Source organism: Dendrobium catenatum, unplaced genomic scaffold (genome assembly GCF_001605985.2).
Source record: "Dendrobium catenatum unplaced genomic scaffold, ASM160598v2 original_scaffold_185271, whole genome shotgun sequence".
Classification (NCBI taxonomy): domain Eukaryota; kingdom Viridiplantae; phylum Streptophyta; class Magnoliopsida; order Asparagales; family Orchidaceae; genus Dendrobium; species Dendrobium catenatum.
In genome coordinates this window covers 90,188-111,303 of record NW_021503689.1, presented here as the reverse complement: position 1 = coordinate 111,303, position 21,116 = coordinate 90,188, and the positions used below count along the sequence as shown (strand labels likewise).

At 34.8% G+C, this 21,116-nt stretch overlaps 1 protein-coding gene across 5 annotated transcripts in view; it reads right to left on the bottom strand.

Moving 5' to 3' along the window:
- Nucleotides 1-309: 309 nt before the first annotated feature.
- The window catches only part of LOC110108618 (protein HUA2-LIKE 3), a 52,910-nt gene continuing 32,103 nt past the window's right edge, over nucleotides 310-21,116 (bottom strand). For 2 of the 5 annotated variants that reach the window (XM_020839331.2, XM_028692380.1), the window contains 10 exons: nucleotides 12,885-15,146; nucleotides 11,037-11,502; nucleotides 9,486-9,594; nucleotides 9,280-9,392; nucleotides 8,986-9,173; nucleotides 1,942-2,404; nucleotides 1,415-1,847; nucleotides 1,137-1,307; nucleotides 985-1,028; nucleotides 310-537 (listed from right to left, as the gene is read on the bottom strand). In XM_020839331.2, coding sequence (XP_020694990.1) covers nucleotides 1,003-1,028; nucleotides 1,137-1,307; nucleotides 1,415-1,847; nucleotides 1,942-2,404; nucleotides 8,986-9,173; nucleotides 9,280-9,392; nucleotides 9,486-9,594; nucleotides 11,037-11,502; nucleotides 12,885-15,146 — 4,231 coding nt within the window. In that variant the 3' untranslated portion in view covers nucleotides 310-537; nucleotides 985-1,002. Of the gene's footprint in view, nucleotides 538-984; nucleotides 1,029-1,136; nucleotides 1,308-1,414; nucleotides 1,848-1,941; nucleotides 2,405-8,985; nucleotides 9,174-9,279; nucleotides 9,393-9,485; nucleotides 9,595-11,036; nucleotides 11,503-12,884; nucleotides 15,147-16,386; nucleotides 16,441-21,116 lie in introns of those variants that run through there. The other 3 variants (XM_020839328.2, XM_020839329.2, XM_028692381.1) reach the window with 3 other exon arrangements.

Genomic DNA, 21,116 nt, shown 5'->3' with positions numbered 1-21,116 from the left:
ATGTGCTCAAACATCCACTCAAAAATGCTTATGATTAGGAGTGAGCGTGACATTTGACCACTAGTACACAGCTCAAAAATTTGGTCATTTCATTTTGGGCAACTTTATCACAATTTTATTTTCCAAATAAACATCACATTTTTATTTGACTACAAGTTTATTTTCATTTTTCATTATGAGAATTTTTTTATAACCGGATATACTAGAATATAATATATATTAAAAAAAAAAAAAAACTATCAAATCCATTCTTCTTGCAGTAAGTACTTCTACAAACTATAGCTGTGCATAAATGTAAGAACAATTCACTAAATCTGAATCTAAATTCCATATTTATCCAACCAGAAAGTCGGAAGAAATGATACAGAGCTTCAAGGAAAACTGATATTAATTTGCACTTGCATAATAAGGGTAGAATACATATGTACAGTGATGCTGGATGCATCTCTCTTCCTTCATCCGGTGCAGAGTTTGCCTCTTGTGCAGAAGATGAAGAAGACTTTCCCACAGGAAAAATGCCCCGGGCAATATCAAAATCTGCCACGTTAAAGGTATGAAAAGTTAAGGAAATAAGCTAATAGAATTTGCATGATAGAAAAAATAAATTGTAAATGATCAAAATGATAGCTAGATTTTTTTAAATTGTCTTCAACTTAAGCTCCATACATTTACCAAATTTCTTCGGATTGAAGATGGAGGGAAACTTTCTATAAGAAAGACATTTTATATTTTATAGAATCAATATAACCATTTAGTACTAGCTAAAATTAATGAAATTGACAATGAAATGCCCTATAGAAAATCTTCAACCAATTTCCATTAAAAAAAACAACAAAATTAAGGGTATGACCAGGATCCAAATTTGCTCAATAAAGTAAATTGAACAAATAAAAAAAAATATATAGACACCTAAAAAATTTAGAGCGCATTTTGATCATTTACTCTAATAAAGAAAAAAAAAAAGAAGAAAATGAAGCAGCAGACCATGATAATGCAAGGTAGTCATCTTGCTCTCCAATAGGCTGGTGCTGCAGAGCAGGAACTCGTTAAATCAAAAGATGAACAACGTACTCAAGCAAGTAAAACTACACCAAAAAACTAAGTTAAATCCAAAGGTTAGCTCCAATGAAATGCACCTGAAACTGGGTTTTCTAATGATTGTCTTGAAGCAGATAGAGAATAACCAGATGTTCTGGGAAGATAAGACCAATCTTGACATGGAGCAGATGATGGATCCAGCTGAGGGCCATACAAGGCAGAAGGAGCATGTGGTGCTTCCACCTTGTCTGGTGTCAATCCAATGGAACCTGCACAAAAGTGATTCTATCAGCATTTGCAAGATAAAGTAGCAGAATGAAGCCGAATATAGATGGAATCATGGGGAAAATATAATCAGCATATGATATCCTGTTACCTGCATGAACAGATGGATAAAATGCGCTTCTATCAGAAACATCAATCGGGATGAAACCTCTTTGATTATCATGCGCATGATACCTATCTGAGTAGGAAGATTGATTCCCCGGAGCTTGTGGTCTATGCTGAGGTTGAGCTTGTATGTAAGAAAACTGATTAGAGACCACTGGCGGGGGTGGCTGCAAATGATAAATCTTATTTCCGGGTGGTATGTTAACAATGGACTGAGAATTATTTCCAACAGGCACGGCTGGCTGAGAACCACCAAGGTTGATATATGAGCTTGAAGAAGTGCAAGCAAGCTGTGGAATCTGTTGTAGATGGCCTACATATCCCTGGGAATAGAAGGTGGACGACTCTGACAAGGATGAGCTACAATGCATACTGTTTGGTTGTTGACTGATTGGTCTCAGAAGTTGATTTTGAGTATTCTGCATGCAACATCACAGGAATTATAAAATCAGGAGGCAGAATTCCAGACTTCTGACAAATGAAAGTAAAGATTCATCAACCAATTGAACTTACATAACTGGAACCAAAATCAGTATTATCAACGGCAGTTGAAGCAGCTAAAGGGTGAGGAGCTTTCCCAGAACAAAGTTGAGGCACTGGGGGAGGAGAAGATGGCAGTGGAGGAGGTGATGGTGGCCGATCCTCTGGAAGTGGAGGAGCAAAAGAAAATAAATTGTTTTGCTCACATTTGTGATTGCAATTGCTCACCAATTCAGCTCCTTTAACATGACATGTAGATTGGCTTGCTTCAAGTCCACAAGGTGGTGCAACGTCCTCCATTTCGAGCTCTCCATCAACTTCTTCTAATACATGGCAGTGCTTTTCCGCAGACAATGGTGTCGTTCCCTTTTCACAGTCAACTTCAGCATTCCTATCCGGTGTAACAGCCTCAAAACCTTTGTCATCAGAAGCACTCCCCTCATCATCTTCTAGAATCCGTGTATTAAGAAATTGAGGAAGTTGAAAACTGGCATTACTGAGGACCAACCAAAATAGTTAAATAGAGAATTGTAGCATAATCATACTGTACAAATGAGTATTAAACCATGGAAGAAACATCTACTGAATACAAGATTTGCATAAAATACAACATCTCAAGCCTTTATCCCACTACATGGGGTCGGCTAAGAATCTACTCTCCTAACCCGGTCATTAAAAGGTCAACGTTTTATATGCCCAAACCATCTATAAGGAGACTCTATCTAATCTTATCTGCCACTTGAGCTACTCCAATCTTTTCACATATACACTCGTTTCGCATTCTATCACAAAGAGTAAAGCCACTCATCCACCTAGGCATCGTCATCTCTACAACACTTAACTTAATTGTATGCTTCTCCTTTAATGGCCAACATTGTGCCATAAAGCATTGTAGGTGTCACCACCATCTTACAAAATTTTCACTTAAGTATGAGGAGTAATTTTCAATCATACAACAAGCCCGATATTTCACTATCACCCTGGAGATTAGTCCCGGTAAATAAAAAATGTGTACTCTTATTAATAACTTGATCTCCCAAAGTCACAATCCCCTCATTAGATCTGTTACTACAAAAATTACACTCCATGTATTCGGTTTTAGATCAACTTAAATGAAAAATCTTTAAACTCAAAGGTTGACCTCCATAATTCAAGTTAACCTTCAACTCCCTCTCTAGTATTATCAATAAGAAGAATATCATCAACAAAAAGCATACACAATGGTACATCCTCCTACAAATGTCTAGTAAGAACATCCATGACCAAAGAAAAGAGATATGAGCTTAAAGCTGATTCTTGATGTAATCAAATTGAAATAAGAAAATACTTGGTCAAACATCCTTGTGTTTGAACACAAGTAATAGCTCCTGCATACATATCCTTAATGACATGAGTATAAGCATTATTAACCTTTTTCTTTTCTAAAACTCTTCATAGCACTCCTCTTGGAATTTTAACATAACTTTTCTCTAAATCAATAAATATCATATGTAGAGCCTCCTTATTCTCTCCATACTTCTCCATCAAACCTCTCAATAAAGGTTTAGCTTCCATAGTAAACCAACTTGGTATGAATCCAAACTGATTTTGAGAAAACATTAGTATCATGTCGTAACCTATGCTAAATAACCCTCTCCCAACGTTTTAAAGTATGACGCATAAACTTAATTCCTTATAACTCACACACTCTTATGTATCACCTTTATTCTTAAAAATAAAAATCAACACACTCCTCCACTCATCTAGCATCTTTTTTGTTGTCAAAATAATATTGAAAATTTTCATAAGCCAAGAAATTCCTTCACTTCCTAAGCATTTCCACATCTCTATTGGAATATCATCAGTTCCAATAGCTTTTCCAAGCTTCACGTTCTTTGAAGCCTCTCTAACTTCGGTTTTACTAATAAGCTAATAAAAACAAAAATCCTTATTTTCATTTAGGATGCTAAGGCCACTAAAGTCAAACATATTCTCACAATCTTCATTGAAAAGCTTATTAAAATATCTCATCCACCTTTATTCTATACCTTCTTCTAATAAAAGTACTTTTTGATCTTCATCCTTAATGCACTTCACTCCAACTAAATCATTACTTCTCTTATCTCTTTGGTTGACTAATTATACAAACATCTTTTGGCCTTCTTAATATCTAATTTATTATATAAATCAAATTAGAACCAAATTACCGGGCAAATGAGGGGACATAAATGACTTGAACAAAAGATCTCTAAATGATTTAGTTAAACTATTAAGTGCAAAAGCAACCCTAAAAAGCAAGTGGTAAACGAAGGATCTCTAACCATTCCCAAATAGTTGTTATAAGTTTGATGTGCATCTGATTGACACAACATTTTTTAGTTTACATGGTTTATGGAAAACAAAAACAATAACTTACTTAACACTTGTGATGGCACTAAAGTTGAAGACCCTCGACGAAGGCACTATAGACGAAGGCCCTTGAGGAGTGCATGATAGGAAATACTTGAGTTCGCAAGTAACCCTAAGGTAATACTTGAGTTCGCAAGCAATCCTAACCCAAATCGGTGAACAAACAGTGAAAATGTTGCTGTCCAGAACAGAAAACAGCAGATTTCTGCTGTTGACAGCAGAAAAACAACACTAATCCAGGGAAAATCTGATAGAAAACTCAAAGGAAAGCTTGTATATCACTAGAAAAAGAAGACAACAGCAAAGATACAATTGATCTTCAATTCGAGAGGAGGATCGATCTCTCCCAAATCTCTAGACGCCGCTAGAGCCCAAAGAAAATCTAAATCTCGGTGCTCTCAAATTTCAGCCAAATTCAAGATGCCCAAACCCTAGGAAAAACATCTATTTAATGCATACAAATCAAAAGGAATTCTCTAAACAGTCCCTACATTCAAATTTCTCTCAAAAATCCTTCCTAAAAAGCTCTGTTTGAGCGGTCGGGCCGCTCGTTCTCCGCCAGGAGGCGGAATCTCCACCGTTTTTGCGATTTCGTCCGTGGACCAGTCCCGCCGGCGGGATCGGCTGGACCGGTCCAGTGGACCGGTCTAACAATACTCCCCTCCCAAAGATCCACCTTGTCCGCAAGGTGGAAACACGACACCCTCCATTCCTTCTTCATCACAAACAGTAAGAACTTGAAGAGTTCGGTCCTTACACCAGTGCCCCGGCGTATACCTCTCGTCACATCTGAAACAAAGCCCTTTTTCCCTCTTCTCCTGTAATTCTGTCTCAGTGAGCTTCTTCAAGTTATCCCCACTCCCTCCTCCTACTGGCTTCTCCCTGGTGATCTCATTATTGTTGACTGATGCAGGCCCCTTTGGTGTTAAAAGAGTAGTTGTAGTGTTGTAAGAGCCTCCTAAGCTGCTGCTCCTGGCTCCCTTCTCCAGATTATTATGATTTTCTACCAGCTGTGCCAACTTTATTGCCTCCAAGTCACTAGGCATCAGAACTTTAACTGCCGCTCGAATCTCTGTCTTCAACTCCTTCATGAAGTTTCCCTCCAATATGCTATCTGATAATCGCTCTACCCTACTAGCCAAGTGCTCGAACCGCTCACGGTAGTCTTCTACTAATCCCTCCTGCACCAGAGCAAAGAACTGCTCATAGAAATCTCCTCCCCGGTCGTTTTGGAAATGTTCTATTATGCAGTTTTTGAATTCCCTCCAGTTCCTGATAGGCTCCCTCCTGTCACGCCACTGATATCATGCCAAAGCCTTTCCTTCCAGACACAATCCTTCCATCGTTAGCTTCTCATCATCTGTCAACCCGTTGACAGCAAAGTAACGCTCCACCTTGTATATCCAGCCATGGCCATCTTCACCCTCAAAGATGGGCATCTTCAACTTCCTCACCTTCGGATCCCTTCCGTTACCCCGGTACTCTCCATAACCTCTCATTCCTCGAAGAGGAGGTGCTTCCCAAGGGTCGCGGTCCTCCCTCCGACAAATTTACTCTAACCCCTCTTCATACTCACCTCTCCTCCCTTCAACATCATCACCTCGACGTTGAATACCTTCAAATTCAGCACCTCGACGATGACGTTCCTCCCTTCTTCCTTCAAAACCCCCCCCTCGACGCTGAATTCTGAAAATTGTCGCATGAACTTGGACAGGAAGGAGTAAATATTTGAGTAAAATGATGCTCTTAAATTTTTTAATCAGAGATTTAACATCCTTATGGATATGATTTCCAGAACACAATAAATACAGTAAGCCAGTTGATAGGAAATACTTGAGTTCGCAAGTAACCCTAAGGTAATACTTGAGTTCGCAAGCAATCCTAACCCAAATCGGTGAACAAACAGTGAAAATGTTGCTGTCCAGAACAGAGAACAGCAGATTTCTGCTGTTGACAGCAGAAAAACAACACTAATCCAGGGAAAATCTGATAGAAAACTCAAAGGAAAGCTTGTATTTCACTAGAAGAAGAAGAAAACAGCAAAGATACAATTGATCCTCAATTCGAGAGGAGGATCGATCTCTCCCAAATCTCTAGACACCGCTAGAGCCCAAAGAAAATCTAAATCTCGGTGCTCTCAAATTTCAGCCAAATTCAAGATGCTCAAACCCTAGGAAAAACATCTATTTAATGCATACAAATCAAAAGGAATTCCCTAAACAGTCCCTACATTCAAATTTCTCTCTGAAACCCCACAAAAATCCTTCCTAAAACGCTCTGTTTGAGCGGTCGGGCCGCTCGTTCTCCGCCAGGAGGCGGAATCTCCACCGTTTTTGAGATTTCGTCCGTGAACCGGTCCCGCCTGGACCGGCTGGACCGGTCCAGTGGACCGGTCTAACAGTGCACCACATGAAGGCCTTCTGACAACTATGGAAGTGTATATTAAAAGTAGAGCAGCATAGTTACACTTTTACTCAAGAAAAAAAAAACTCATTTGTTCGTTTTATCTCTAAAATAATTAAATAATGAAATTTGTAGATGGCTTCTGAAGTAGAATTCAGTGACATCAAGATGTTTGTCAGAGTTGAGTGGCATCTAGATGATATAACATCTCGATCCGGATTGCATGCCCATACCATAGTTTGTGTCCGCTCTCCTCCATCTTGCATCATTGTCATTGAAAATGCGAGTCATAATTGTGGATGTTACACACGAACAGGGTGAGCATGCTAAGGCCAGACTGAATGAGTTTGTCCAAAAAATTGGGAGCAATAGACAAGATCAGCACCCATCTTAAAGATGGTGCCTAGGCTGGTTTTGCATACGACAGAGCACACTCTTAAGAGATTACTTTTTAGTTTCCATGTCGGATAGCTTGAAGCAGTAGTTGATGAGATAGCGGCCACAACGATGCTATTTGTCAAAGAGATTAGATGAAAGAAGACGGAAGGGAAAGAGTAGAGTAAACAAATAAATGCTATGGTAGGATGAGGAGAGAATGAAGAGGTGTATAAAAAGGAGGATTTCTTGTCCTCAGCTAGAAGGTTTCTTTTGCTATCACCTGCAACTGTTTTTGTTGGTTTAAATTACATAGCCAATACATAATCCAGACTCATGCTTAAAAAATATGTGAAACAAGATGGAGGAAAAAATATTAGATCAATATATAGGAAAAGCTTGGGGTTTGGACTCAGGCTGAATTGCATAAACATCAGTTGGACCCACGTGCACTAGAGACTTAAGATAATATTGAAGTGCAGACCAACAACTTACATTACATTATTTTATTTACATAAAACAACACTAAATCAAGCACACAACCTTTGAAAGATAAAAGTGACAATAAAAAAAACAGCTTCATAAAAATGACATTTAAATAACATCAAACCTAATAGCCCTTTAGGTCATGTGCGTCATTTTGCTCTTTTCTTGCCTTTGGAAGGTTTTTTGAGGGAATTGGGAGGTAAAATTGAATGTAGGGACTGTTTAGAGATTTCCTTTTGATTTGTATGCATTAAATAGTTTGTTTTCCTAGAGTTATGGCATGTTGAATCTGGCTGAATTTGGGATCACTTAGGTTTAGGTTTTGGGCTCTAGATTCGTCTAGAGATTGGGAGAGATCGATCCTCCTCTCAAATAGAGAATCACTTGTGCCTTGTTGTTTCTTCCATTCTATTTGATTCTTGTAATAAAATTAATATTTTTTCTGGTTTTCTTTTGGTGTGTGGAAGAGTTTGAAATACTTGAGATCTACAAGTGTTTCCTATCAACATCTAGAAGAAATCATCAAGCCAGCCTTAAAAAATTATACATCCCTCAAGTATCAGATCAACAAACAATTAAGCAGACCATCATATTGTGAGATTATTGATTGGGATAAAGTGGATGAAGAATCTGAAAGTTCGTTTGTTGATTCATATAATGAAGACATGAATAAAGAATAATTTTTTTGCATAAAGGGCAGATGAGAATAAAGCGAAAGACTATAATGATAAATAAATGTTTGATTGCATATCTGCGTTTGTGCTCAACTTCTTCTGCTAACTTTTGTAGCACTTAATATTTGATAAATGCTTAGACGTCAGATCTAGTTTAACATTCTTGTGGCCCTAATTTGTACTTCGAATTATGACTAACTTTATTTAGAATCTTTAGTTGAATGCTTTCCCTTGATTTTTTAATGATGTTTAATAATTTGATATTTTCTTATTTATTATCAATATTGTGTTCATTTTAATTATTTAATTATATAAGAAAATGAAAAAAATCTTGCTCAATTTTCCACACTTATTCTTCGTATGTATACAATTTAGTTTTTAACTTGATAATTAGTTAATAAAAATTTTCCTTTTTAACATTTGATATAAAATGCCATAGATCATTTCATAATTATGACTAATTTAATACTAGATAAGATGTGCATTGTTTACCCTTCATGTTTCAAAGCTAAGGAAATCCCTTTGTGCATTGTGTCATGCTTTAGACAACATTGGTATCAACCAATTTTGTCCAGCAGGTACATGCTGCATATCCTGCACAGAACAAGGTCCATGATGAAATGACAAGTGTGTCTGCATGTCATTTCTAGAACTCTTTATGCTTAGTTTGCTACAAAAATACTCATACCAACACCAAATTGTGACGAGCATATATTAAAGGTTTGAGGGAAACAACAGGGCATGAGCAAACCTTCCATACTCATCAACAAGCATTCCCTCCATTTCCCTTACTGGATCATTAAGAGGCCTTTCTGTTCTGGGAGGCCGTCTAGAATATGAAATACTTAATGAAGCTTCATTTCCATATTCAAGTTCCCTAATGTGGTGCCGAACTGTGAACTCAGGAAGAGTCCTCCTCTCAAGCCATAGCCTCAAGACCTGTCCTTTCAACAAAAAAAATATAATAAATAGTTCAAAAACAAATAATATTTTTAAGCAAGTTTTCCCAAATGTAAGAAAGAAAAAGACTGCAAGATATGCTTGCCTTGAGACATTGTCTGCGGTTCTCTGATGCAGCATTTCCCGGAGGTGCAGCAGCAGATAACAAACGTGGCAGTACAGCTTGCACAAGGGAGGGATAGACATCTCCAGGTCCACCTATAAAATTCAAGAACCAAGCTAATATGTACAAATTTCAATAAATAACCAAATGGCATTAAAAAGGGTTACAATTAGTAACACGTTCAATACCCTTTTGACATCTAGAACATTGAGTGATCGAATCAACAAGGAAGAAAAGATCTACCCTTCGATGCAAGCTTGATTCCTTTTCCAAATACTGAAGAAGGATGTCGATCACCTAAATATTATCAAAAACATGCAGCAAAGGAAATAAAAGACATGCAGCAAAAGAGATAAAAAAACAAGCTCAATTAGGAAGTTAAAATGATATAAGAAAATCCTTTGAGTGATTTAGAAAAATTAAACGTGCAAACAACCCAAACTGAGTAGTTCTTAATAGCAGTGCCAATTAACAATAGCCACTTTTCCAAAGAAAACGACTAAAAAAATTTCACAAAAGTTCTTAACGCAAAAACAATCGTAACACAAAACAGTCTTCTCAATAATATCCTGAGAAGGGCTTAACAAGCAAAAGGTTTCTTTTCTTCTTTTTATTAAAATGTATGGTTTAGATCAAAATAAAAATGGGTGTACGTCCACAAAACACATTATATTATTTTCAGGATGGAAGGCCAGTGATAGGAATCAATAGCATAGAAGAAAATTATGATGAATTTTAAGAAGGAATTCCGAAGAAATATAACTTAGGACAATCTAAATATATGTAGCAAGAACAAAAAAGGAAAGAATAAAACCCAAAGACCTGGACTACATTGTACTACAAATATAATATCAGATGCAGATTAAAACAAATATGAAGCAAGACTTCATTCGGTTATTTAGAGGCAGTAGCAGAGTCGGATGAGTATCATTCTAACATGTTTTCCTTCAAGGATTTCAGTCAATCTAAAACTTACAAAGTATATTTTCATTTGATAAGTGTCATCATTTATATCAAAAAAGCTTGTTTGCACTCCCATGATGGTTAACTTTGTGAATTAAATTTGCCTACAATACAATTGAGTACTAGGGTGGCAACTTGCTGCACAATAATACTTCGGGCTATATGCCCACCCATGGTGTTTATCAAACCTCCCACATACTAAAGGCATGGAGACTTCATGCATTAAACAGGTAGACCAGCTCCCTTGGCTCGTCAAAAGAATGGATGTGCATAAAATTGATAGGAAGATGCAAACTAGCTGTCAAACATGCAAGCAAGCTCACACATCAATATGAAAACTTTCAACCAGATATGCATCTGTGACATCTCAGACGTCTAGAGTGTGATTTATTATTATATTCTATCAATAAGAAGGATCTGCATAGACTCCACCTCAAATAATTTAAGAAAATCCAAGCCATAGTTTTTCAATCCAGCAGTCAGATGCTGAGAAATATATACAGATTAAATGTAAAAAAAATACATTACAACATTTTTCAAAGAACTATTAGGATTTGCAAGTAACCACTGAATAAAATGTACTCGAATAATTGGACTAAGTATTGTGAGAAATAAACCTAGTCAAGTAAAAAAACCTATATACACCAAAAAAAAATCTAAAACATGAGGGGAAAAAACAACATTGAAAAGCACATTGTATAGAAGTAATTTTTTATATAATTGGCGAGCTTTAAAAGATTTTGTTAGAAAAGGAGTTTAGAAACCGTGCATCCCACCTCTCCAGCAATCCCATATTTTGCACAGTCAATTGCAAGACGAGTTGCTCGACCAATGCTGTCTTTTGTTCTTGATAACGTGCATAGCAGAGATTCAAAGCATCTGCGTGCTGCATTTGCTTCAGAATGATTCATGTATTTGCTAAACCCTTTCCTAGAAGAACCATCGAGTGGAGTTCTACTGCCATTCTGAAGGTGGCAAGTCCCATCGTCTGAAGCAGGTCTTTGGTAGAACATGGGATTTGAAGGTGAACCACGCCCAGAAGAATCTTCCTTGTTTATTAAGGTTGGGCTTACAACAGCATCAGGAGCAATCTTACCATCTATAACACTATCACACATGGAAGTAGACCGAGATAAAAATCGCTTAGCTTGTGCGGCAGCTATCAAATCCTTAATCGGAGCCAATTTAGACAAAATACTCCTATCCTTCGGAGTTTGTTTTGCGTCTAGTGTAATATTCTGCCTACAATTCAAAAAAGAAAAAAAAACAATTCACTGATTATATAAAAATTGACCTCAATTCGAAGAGTCGCGAAACATAGCAAAAGAATTCTGATCAGCGGCATAGATGACACCCACATCAAAACCTGCCATAGTGGAGGAGGTTGGCCAAATTGCACAAGTAGACCCTTGGCAAAAGGTAGGCCTCACAATGGGTAGTTCATCAATGCCAGACATTATATCATTGACTAATAGAATAAACAATGGAAACAAAAAAACATATCTAAAGCAATGCTTAATGAAATGAAAGCTCGAAATATAAATTGAACTCCCAAGCTATGGATATTCTCTTCCTTCCTAAACTCATCAAAAATTGAACAAATACTTTTACAACAATTTTTCATTTACATTAAAACACACAAGAAAGCTGTCCCCATTAAAAAAACAAACAAACAAAAAGTGCATCAGGTAACCCCATCTAATTCAATTTCTACTATTATAGCCATAATTTTTCATTTACAGTAAAACACACAAGAAAGCTGTCCCCTTTAAAAAAACAAACAATCAAACAAACAAAAAATGCATCAGTAAATCCCATCTAATTCAAATTCTACTATTATAGCCATAATTTTTTACATCAATTTTATTTGGGAAAATTATGGGTAATACCCAAAGCTTCCTTATTCAGAGAACTAAGGCACATATGCCTCCAATTACATTACTACCACCCAATCATTAAAATAAAACAGAACTACAGCTCTCAAATAATTTGGATAGAAGAGACATGATTATATAGGATTTGGTAGTATATTTTAAGGATTTGTTTATTAGTTTTGTAATTAAGGGTGATTTTGTTGTTACAAACAATTATACAATTTTTTTTTTTTTTTAGAAGATCCACATGAGTCGTCTCATTCATTCAACTGTGCTAAAATGTTCAACAACTGAGTAAGAGAATGATTATATGCATGAATAATGCACCTTGGGTCAATTACAGAAATCAAGCCATTTCAAGTTTATTTTCAGGTTGGATTTTATCAAAAAGAGATATGTTGTCAGCAAACTAACACATTCCATGCCAGCTAAAAATTGAGAAGATTCCTAAAGGCAACTACACGACTAATACGCTCATGTTGACTTTAAGCACCAAGACACCCCGGTATGAAGATCTCTAAACAATTCAATCATCTTCTTATAGTTTTCATTTATTTTCCTTTCCGGCATGGAGAGTTATAATACCAATTGATGATATGCATGATCTGAGAAACATCAATAATATCGTAGTGCACATCATAAGCCAGGCAAAAGTTTTTAAGCAAAATGTTTCCACTTTTAAGCATTAAAATCATCGACTTACCAAGATGATTTAGAAAGGAATAAGCAAAGGAGAGGATAAAACCTTACATGTCTCTACCTCGGGAAGTTTGTTCAAATTGGGAACTTGAAAGTGTGGCCATAGAAGTGCAATTTACCGAAGAACTAAAATTAGTGGTTACCGAAGCTGCAGCAGCTCCATCCAAATCACTGGGCAAGGAGCAAATAGTTGTCGCTGATGAGACGTTTGTGGCAGACGAAACTGAAGGGATTCCATTCATATCACTTGCTGAGTCAACATTTACAATGTCTGAACCTGCAGCAGTACCATCAATTTCACTTGCTGTGCACATAGTAGTTGTGATTGATACAGCTGTAGCAGCTCCACTTGATGGTGATAAACAAGTTAGTTGTTGTGAATTGCAAGTGTTATTTGCCTGAGGTGAAACCCTTGCAACTTCAGAGTAAGTACACTCTTTATCCAGCTGAGACCTATCATTCTCTTCCACTGCAGATGAAAATGAATTATTGGGTCCATGTTCACTGCAGTGCTTTTCAACCAACTCCAAAGAAGAAGACTGTACGGTACTAGTAATCTTTGAAGAAAAGGGACTATGATAACAACTTCCCGTCCCAATTTCCAAAGAACTAGTCTCAAGGGGGTTCAACACCTTTCCAGGATTAATATCATCATGTTTTGCTTCTGATGAAGTTAAACGGCAGGCTACCAGGTTCTGTGATGTTGAACTTGAGGATAAACCGCATATACTGCTGTCAAATGCAGCTGCACAAGAAGTCTGCATAGGCAGTGTTTTCACGGGGAACCTAACACTCGCATCACCACTATGAGCATTCTCTGTTGAAGAACTCAAGCAGTCACTAGATTTTATTTCTGTTTTAATTGGGGCTTGTGGACAATCAATTGCAGCTTCAGCTGCATTGGCAGACATAGCCTCCAAAGCACGATGCAAGCGCTTTGATGGAGGCAGAGCTGCCTCAACATCCAACATCAGATGATGTTTGTTCCGCTTGCATGACAGTAGATCACTTCCAGTGTTATTATGAGAAGAGCCATTCGTTGAAAACCTTGCAAATTCCATTGCAACAGGTGAGCTCCTTTTAGAAGAGCCATTTTGTAGAGGGCAATTTTTTACAGGACTGGAGAATGAGTTGCTCCCATAATGTCCATTTGAAGTATCAAGATTGCCTAATTTCACTTTGGATCCCACACATTCTTTCAAATTTTCCTCCTCCATAGATGGTTTTCCCATTCGGACCCTTGCCCTTTTCACCAGAGGAAGGTGTTCATCTCCATTTGCATTACTAAATTTTTCAGTTGCACCATTTTGAGAATTTGTAGAGTGAGAAAGGCTTCCACCCTCAGCCTGCAAGTCGTCCATTTTTTTGTCCATTTCATCACATGCTCTAGCACTGGAAACTTGTTTTCTGTAATATTTTCTCCTTGCCTTAAACTCCAGAGTGTTCAAAGGGATCTCAACTTTACTACTTAGCCTAGCATCTCCCTCTGCAACTGTGTTTGAAACTGTATCATTATCAGAACATTCAAGCTTTCCACTAAATTCTAGTACATTTACATCACCTAAATTTGTGCCATCAGTATTAACTGCCAAATTATCATCAAGTGGCGCTCTAGTGGAGTCAGGTGAAGCCTCAGCACTGCAAGTTTCAAGATGTTCTCTAACCACTACTTGTTCTTTTGGTGTAGGTTCTTCCTGCAGCATACTGGAAGCTGAGCATCCAACCTTAAGTTTAGCATCAAGCTTCGTAGATGATTTCTGGGATTCACAAGGGTTATTCGCTAAAGAACTTCTAGACCTTCTACGTGAAGGGGCACTTTTGGTAACAGAGCTTGGTATGAGTGAGTCCCTTGCCCTCTTTCTAGTTGTAGGCATACTAGACAGTGGAATTTGTCTGAGTTCATCAAGGATAGATTTTTTTTTAGCTGAATCATCAACTACTGCAGTTTTGTAATGATTTCCACAATTTAGTAAGGTTCCAGGATTATCATCCACATTTACCTTATCACCACATTGAGTTACAGATGCACTTTCTAACTCGTGGTTGGGAGATGGACTCAAGCTAGGCTCCACAGGTTTTCCAAAACAATCTATTCTGGAATCTTCCAAATGCACTTGGTCTGATACATTGTCTTCATCCTCTCCATCATTAGAAATAGCCCTAGCAAGATTTTGCTTCTTCAAAGATTCATAGACATCAATTATCTCCTCAACAGCACGAACAAAATCAGCCCCTTTTCCCTGACGCTTAATTAGTAAGGATTTCTTCTTCTCTTCTGTGAAAGCTTCAATGTCAGCATGGTTGCAGAAGGCACTGCATAAACATCAAAATCCTAGTATAAGCATATCTACTCTATGTATAAGTACAACTTAACTCATAATAGCAGCAAATGACACAGGTTTCCTACATAAGTGCCAAAGGGAAATTAAAATTCTCAATGGCCACGAGTAATACAATACAAGAGAAATGATTGATCAGTTTTCAATTCAGAATAAAAGTTAGCATAGAAATTATAACTAGAAAATAAATCAAAATATTTTTATTAATATAACAATTATAAATTGCATAATAGCAAGTTATTAAAAAAACCTCCTACAGAACAACTAGAATGATTAGCATCATTTAGAGCATATGTGGCTCTAGGTCAGCTATGTCATGCATATACTCACGTTTGGAAACTATAGCGTTATTTAAATATGTTATCATATTTGTTTAAAAAACAAAATTGATGTGCATAATTATGTCTGAATTCGAAAATAATACAAGCTGAGCTTGAAGTCTTTAAAAAAAGTTCTTTCTACCTGGTCATCAGAACATAAGCATTAACAATAAATTGAACTAGAGAACTAGAAAAAGGAACCAGATCAAAGTGTTTAAAAAAGAAAGATGATATGAGAGAAGTTCTGAGCATTCTAATAGAACAATATCTACAAAACGTCAAGAGCCTTCTTTCCAAAAATTGGCTGCCAGGGAACTAGGACGTTTTAGGGTTTAGGAAATATCTTTCAAAAAACAAAAATTCATCTTTCAAAAACTCTTAATGTTTAGCAACAAGTCATTCCTTTCAATGCAACTACATATTCTTTTCAATGAAAACAGAAAATATAAAGAAATAATTTAGCTGAAAATGTAATGGCCTACTAGAAATAAAGAATAGAAAATCATAAACAAGAAAGTGACACTAGGAATAGAAATCCATGTCCTCATTTAAAAACAAAATTATCAAACTTAAATAAAAGCAATCACAATCAATCCAATAACAAAATTTAAAGCAAGGAATAAAAGCAGAGAGAAAAAATATCAACAAATTTATAAGAACCGAGCTTTACACTTGTATAAAGAAATAGCCTCTCCTGAAGTCTTCAAGTCTCCCTCTTGATCAAAGAGTGGAAACCAAGAAGTAAAAATAATAGCACATTCAGTTAAAATTTTACTCAAACAAAATTAATTGTGCTTTCTATATGCCTCATGCCCTTAATATAATAATATAAAAAAATCCTTATAGAAAATCATATTCACCGAGGAAAATGGCTCATCAGTATAAGTCACTAACCAAGAACTTCCAATAGTATGATTATCAATGGAGTCAACTACAAGACTCTCAAATCTGCACAATAGAAGTTGGTCAAATGCATCACAATAAAATCCAATCGCAGCAAAACTGCAGATACAATGCGTGGGAAACAAGAAAGTCAAACACAAGAATCACAATTTTAATGCAAAAGAAATAGAAACCATATATGGTAGGGCCATAAAAGATCATAAATCCTGCATATCACAATTGAACAAATGGAGTAGGTAAACACCAAATATTGTATGCATAACATATGTTCCATCATCGAATAATAGATAAGCCAAGAGAAAGCATCGAAGCCACCTCACTTCAAAACAAAAGCGAAGCCAAGATAGCATTAATAGCATGAATAGCCCACAACATTCAAACTAGGGAAACCAAAAAATTTAGGTCATCGCTACAAACTAACTCTTATAACAGGATAATGTCTTAGGTATATAAATACAAGCTTTTATTAAAAATAAAAACTCCTACAATATAAAAATAATTAAATATAATAAACTAAATAAAAATTTCATCTTACATGCATAGTTTGTTTTTGATGACTATAGACTTTGAAAATTTGCAATAAATTCTACCCATAATGAAAAAAATCAGCTCTTAATATTTGTCAAGCATATTTGGGCATATTTCTTATACTTCTCATTGAGAAATTCATGAGTAATCATCCGTCCCACATATGCATAAGATACTTTAAAATCCACCAAGTAAATAATAAATTTCATCATCTAACTTCTTATATAAAATTAGTATTGTTGCCTGAAATATAGTGCAGATGATGTGTTGGATATGAATCTAGGCGTAAGAGGCAAGAAGAAAGGCAGATTCAAGATATTGATTGTTGATTGTTCATGATATAAAATTAAATCATATAATTTAGAAACTGGGTGATAACAAATTTTTCGGATATTTCAAATTTATTAGAACTCGTCTCAATTATTGCATGACTATATTGACCTTGTTTTCTAGTAGTAATTTCTTAGTTTTAATATGAAATCGTTTATGGTTAAGATAAACTATTAATTTATCACCAGTTAAAATTCAATATATATGATATTTGCATCCACAGTAGATTTATAATAACCATTTTTAATAAATAGTTTAACATTTTCTCACTCAAATCATATATACATTTTTCTTTTGCAAAACATCTATATGTTGTGATATTTATTATGCAAATTCGCTAGATCTAGATTTAATAGGATGTTCAATTATTTCTAAATAGTTTCCAGGTCTACATCCTATGCTATTTCAAGTAAACTCAAGCATGTAGACTTGCTGACAGACAAATGCAGAATAGTTTGAGGTTAGGGGTGAAGGAGGAGAAATGATGTTCTTTTCAGACCACAAATATATTCAACCAAATCTTACCCAACTTTATAATTATTTTTTATTTACGACATGTTCAAAATGGTGAGCGCCGCGTTGTGCACTATGCATCATGGGTCCACATGGAACTTTACGCCGTGGTGCGTCATTCACCATTGACAAGTATGCCTCACCTCACCTTACCTCAAATTAGGGAATCCACCGTATTTTCAGGAAAACATGAAACTAATTCTCAAAATCCAAAAAAAAACTCCCCTCTTTCAAAATGAGCATGGGGTATTTCTAGAAAACTCACAAAACAAAAGAAGCAAGTAATTATTAAATTATCCCTAAAGGAGAAAAAGACTAAAAAAGAAATGTTGGGATCATCAATCTATAATGGCTTCTTCTTGGGAATGAGGCTTTGTTTTAATATGTGAATTTTTTTTGCTAAATTATATCTACATGACCTTTGATTTTTGCATTGAGAAACTATGATGAGATCTTCGATAATTTAGGGATTGCAATTTTGGTTTTTTTTAATGAAAATTGTGTGGCTATTATTTTAGCAACTTTTGCGGTAGGAATTTGCAACATCTACCTTACCTTGAGTTTTTTTGGTAGTACCTATTCGTTGAATTATGCTATTAGAAATAGGGATTCAAGGCATGTACATGAGCACTTAGTGATAAATAAAGATATTATTTGGATTTACAATTCTTCTTTTGGGATTCAATTTCATATTTAAGTGAGAATTCAAAATTTTTGGGAGAAGCAATCTATTATTTTGTATAATAATATTATTTTCTTCTTGTGGCTTCTTTTCTATCTTTCTTTTGCTAATTCTTCTACATTTTTGTTATCGACTGAAGTTGAGAATGTGTTAGATTTTTTATGACCTAGATTTTTATTGATTGTATGAAACTTCAATTGTTTGATTTTTTTTTGCAATCCTTAATTATGTTTATTTATTTATTTTCTTAGAAGTTCAAAGATGTTTTTTTTTTTATTGATTCCTTCTGTAAATCAATTTTCACAAAATGATTACTATTGTCTTATGAATTGAATATTTGTTATGTTATTTTTTGCCTAACATGTTGGATTTATTTTTGAAACCCTAAACCCTATGATCAATTTCAAATTGATTGCGATTAAATTAAAGTTATCTTCCTATATTTGATGAGAGGTATAATTATGCAATATTTTCAAATTCTTTAGATAACCAACAAATTTCTTAAGGTATAGTTTATGATTTTTAAAATATATAATTTGCTAAATGAAGACTATGGAGATCTGCACAAGATGAAGTCTTCCTACTAAAACAAAATATACTTGTACCATATGAAATGTTAACTTAACAAACAGTATTTGCCAATCTTATATTCTAGAGACAAACAACTTGAAGTGACTCTAGTGTGTTTGAATGTTTTTTTTTTACTAAAATTTAATATCTAAGCATTACTTACCAAAAGATTAGTATGCTATTAAACTTTATTTTATTAAGGGTCTTAGGAATGAAATTAGGCAGCAATAATGCAATGGTAATAGATGAGGCTTATTACAGGGCCTTAGGTTTGAGAATAATTCTAATTATTTTTTTATGAGGACTTGCTACATGGTTGCTTCATATTTCTAAGAAAAAATCATTTGCATCTCAAAGCCTCATAAGAACAAAGTACCACTACTAGAGTATTAGAATTTATGGCCAAATTTGATCTTATGGAAGAAGCTTTAGTTTATAAAATATCTTTAAATGATAAATTATATATTGAAAAAGATTTACTACAGCAAAAACATCCTACATCTGGTTTTGTTTAATCTAAAATTGCACTGGAATTTACACTAGAGTATGAACTAAAGCTTGCACTCAAATCTATTCTTGCATTTGAACCTAAAATTGAGCCCGAGTAAAAATCTTAATTTAAAATTCAATTTGAGCTAAAACCAAGCCTTAATTAAAATCTGAATATATTCATTATTTAAAATTGAATAAAACTTATATGCTTGATTTGGTACATTTATTTACTCATAAGGTAATTAACTCTGAAGAATTCATCATCTTCATTAGCATTATCCCAATTTTTAGGGATAATTATTATGAATCCTTATTTTCTATTTTACTCTTGTTGAGTGCTACTTGAGGTGTTAAATTTATTCGTTTCAAATAATTTTTAGATAGCTTATATTCATGTTATCTTAGGTATACTTCTTCTCCTTCCTAATCTTCTGGTTATCAACTCATTTAATTAATAGTACATTCATCTCAATATTCTCAGTTCTACCATGTTTAACTTAGATATCAGCTATCTTTTGATTGCCCAACACTCATATTGATACAACATTACCGATCTAATCGCAATTTTATAAAGTTTATCTTTAAGTCTTATTGATATTCTTTTATCATATACTCTTCAAGCACATTTCCATTTTAACTATTTAACTTTCTCTCTAAAAAATATTCTCACCTAATTTCCTTAATAGATCCAAGTTGCTTCAGTTTATCACATATATGCATCACTTTTTCTTCTTTTAATATCCCTTTATAATTATTAATATTACAACCATTAAATTTGCATATCATTTATCCATTCTTTATTCTAAAGTTCTTTATCTTCCATACATTTTCTGTTTTTCTTTAACTTTATGTTATTTTAGTGGATGTCCCATAGATTAGAATCATATCATTTGCAAAAAACACATACGAAGATATTTTATTTTTGACTTATTTAAACATTTACATAATCAATACAACAATATATGAAATCATTGTTGATTCTTCATGCAAACCTACTTGGACTGAAAACTCATGTGGTACTTCAAAATTAGTAATACTTGTTAGTGCTCTATCATATATATTTTAATAAGATCAATATATTTTTCCCACATACCTTTATGCTTTAAAGAAGGCCAAATTAACTATCTCGGTATTCGAATTCATGCCTTCACAAAATATCAAAAAACACATGATTATCCTTTCTTTTCTCTATTAACATAACAATCTTCTTTCATAGTAGATCATCCTAGTGTGAAACTTAATTGATTCTTCGAAATTAACATAGTTTTTTTAAAGCTTATGCTCCTTTATTCTCTCCCATAGCTTCATTATATGACCCATGAGTTTGATTTTTTTTATAGTTGGTATAATCTTTAACATCTCAATTATTCATACTAAAATATTTATTCTTAAATCATTTGATATCTACTTAATCCTTAAAATTCTATTAAAAAAATGTTAACTATCTCATTGTAGTATCCCTCATAACTCCTAGAATCTCAATATGAATCTTATATGGGCTTAAAGGCTAATATCTTCTTCAGAGCTAGCTCCACTTTATTTTTTTGGATCTGTCCAAATTTTTTTTCCCGTAACCTTTTATTTAATAATTTATATATTTTTCTTG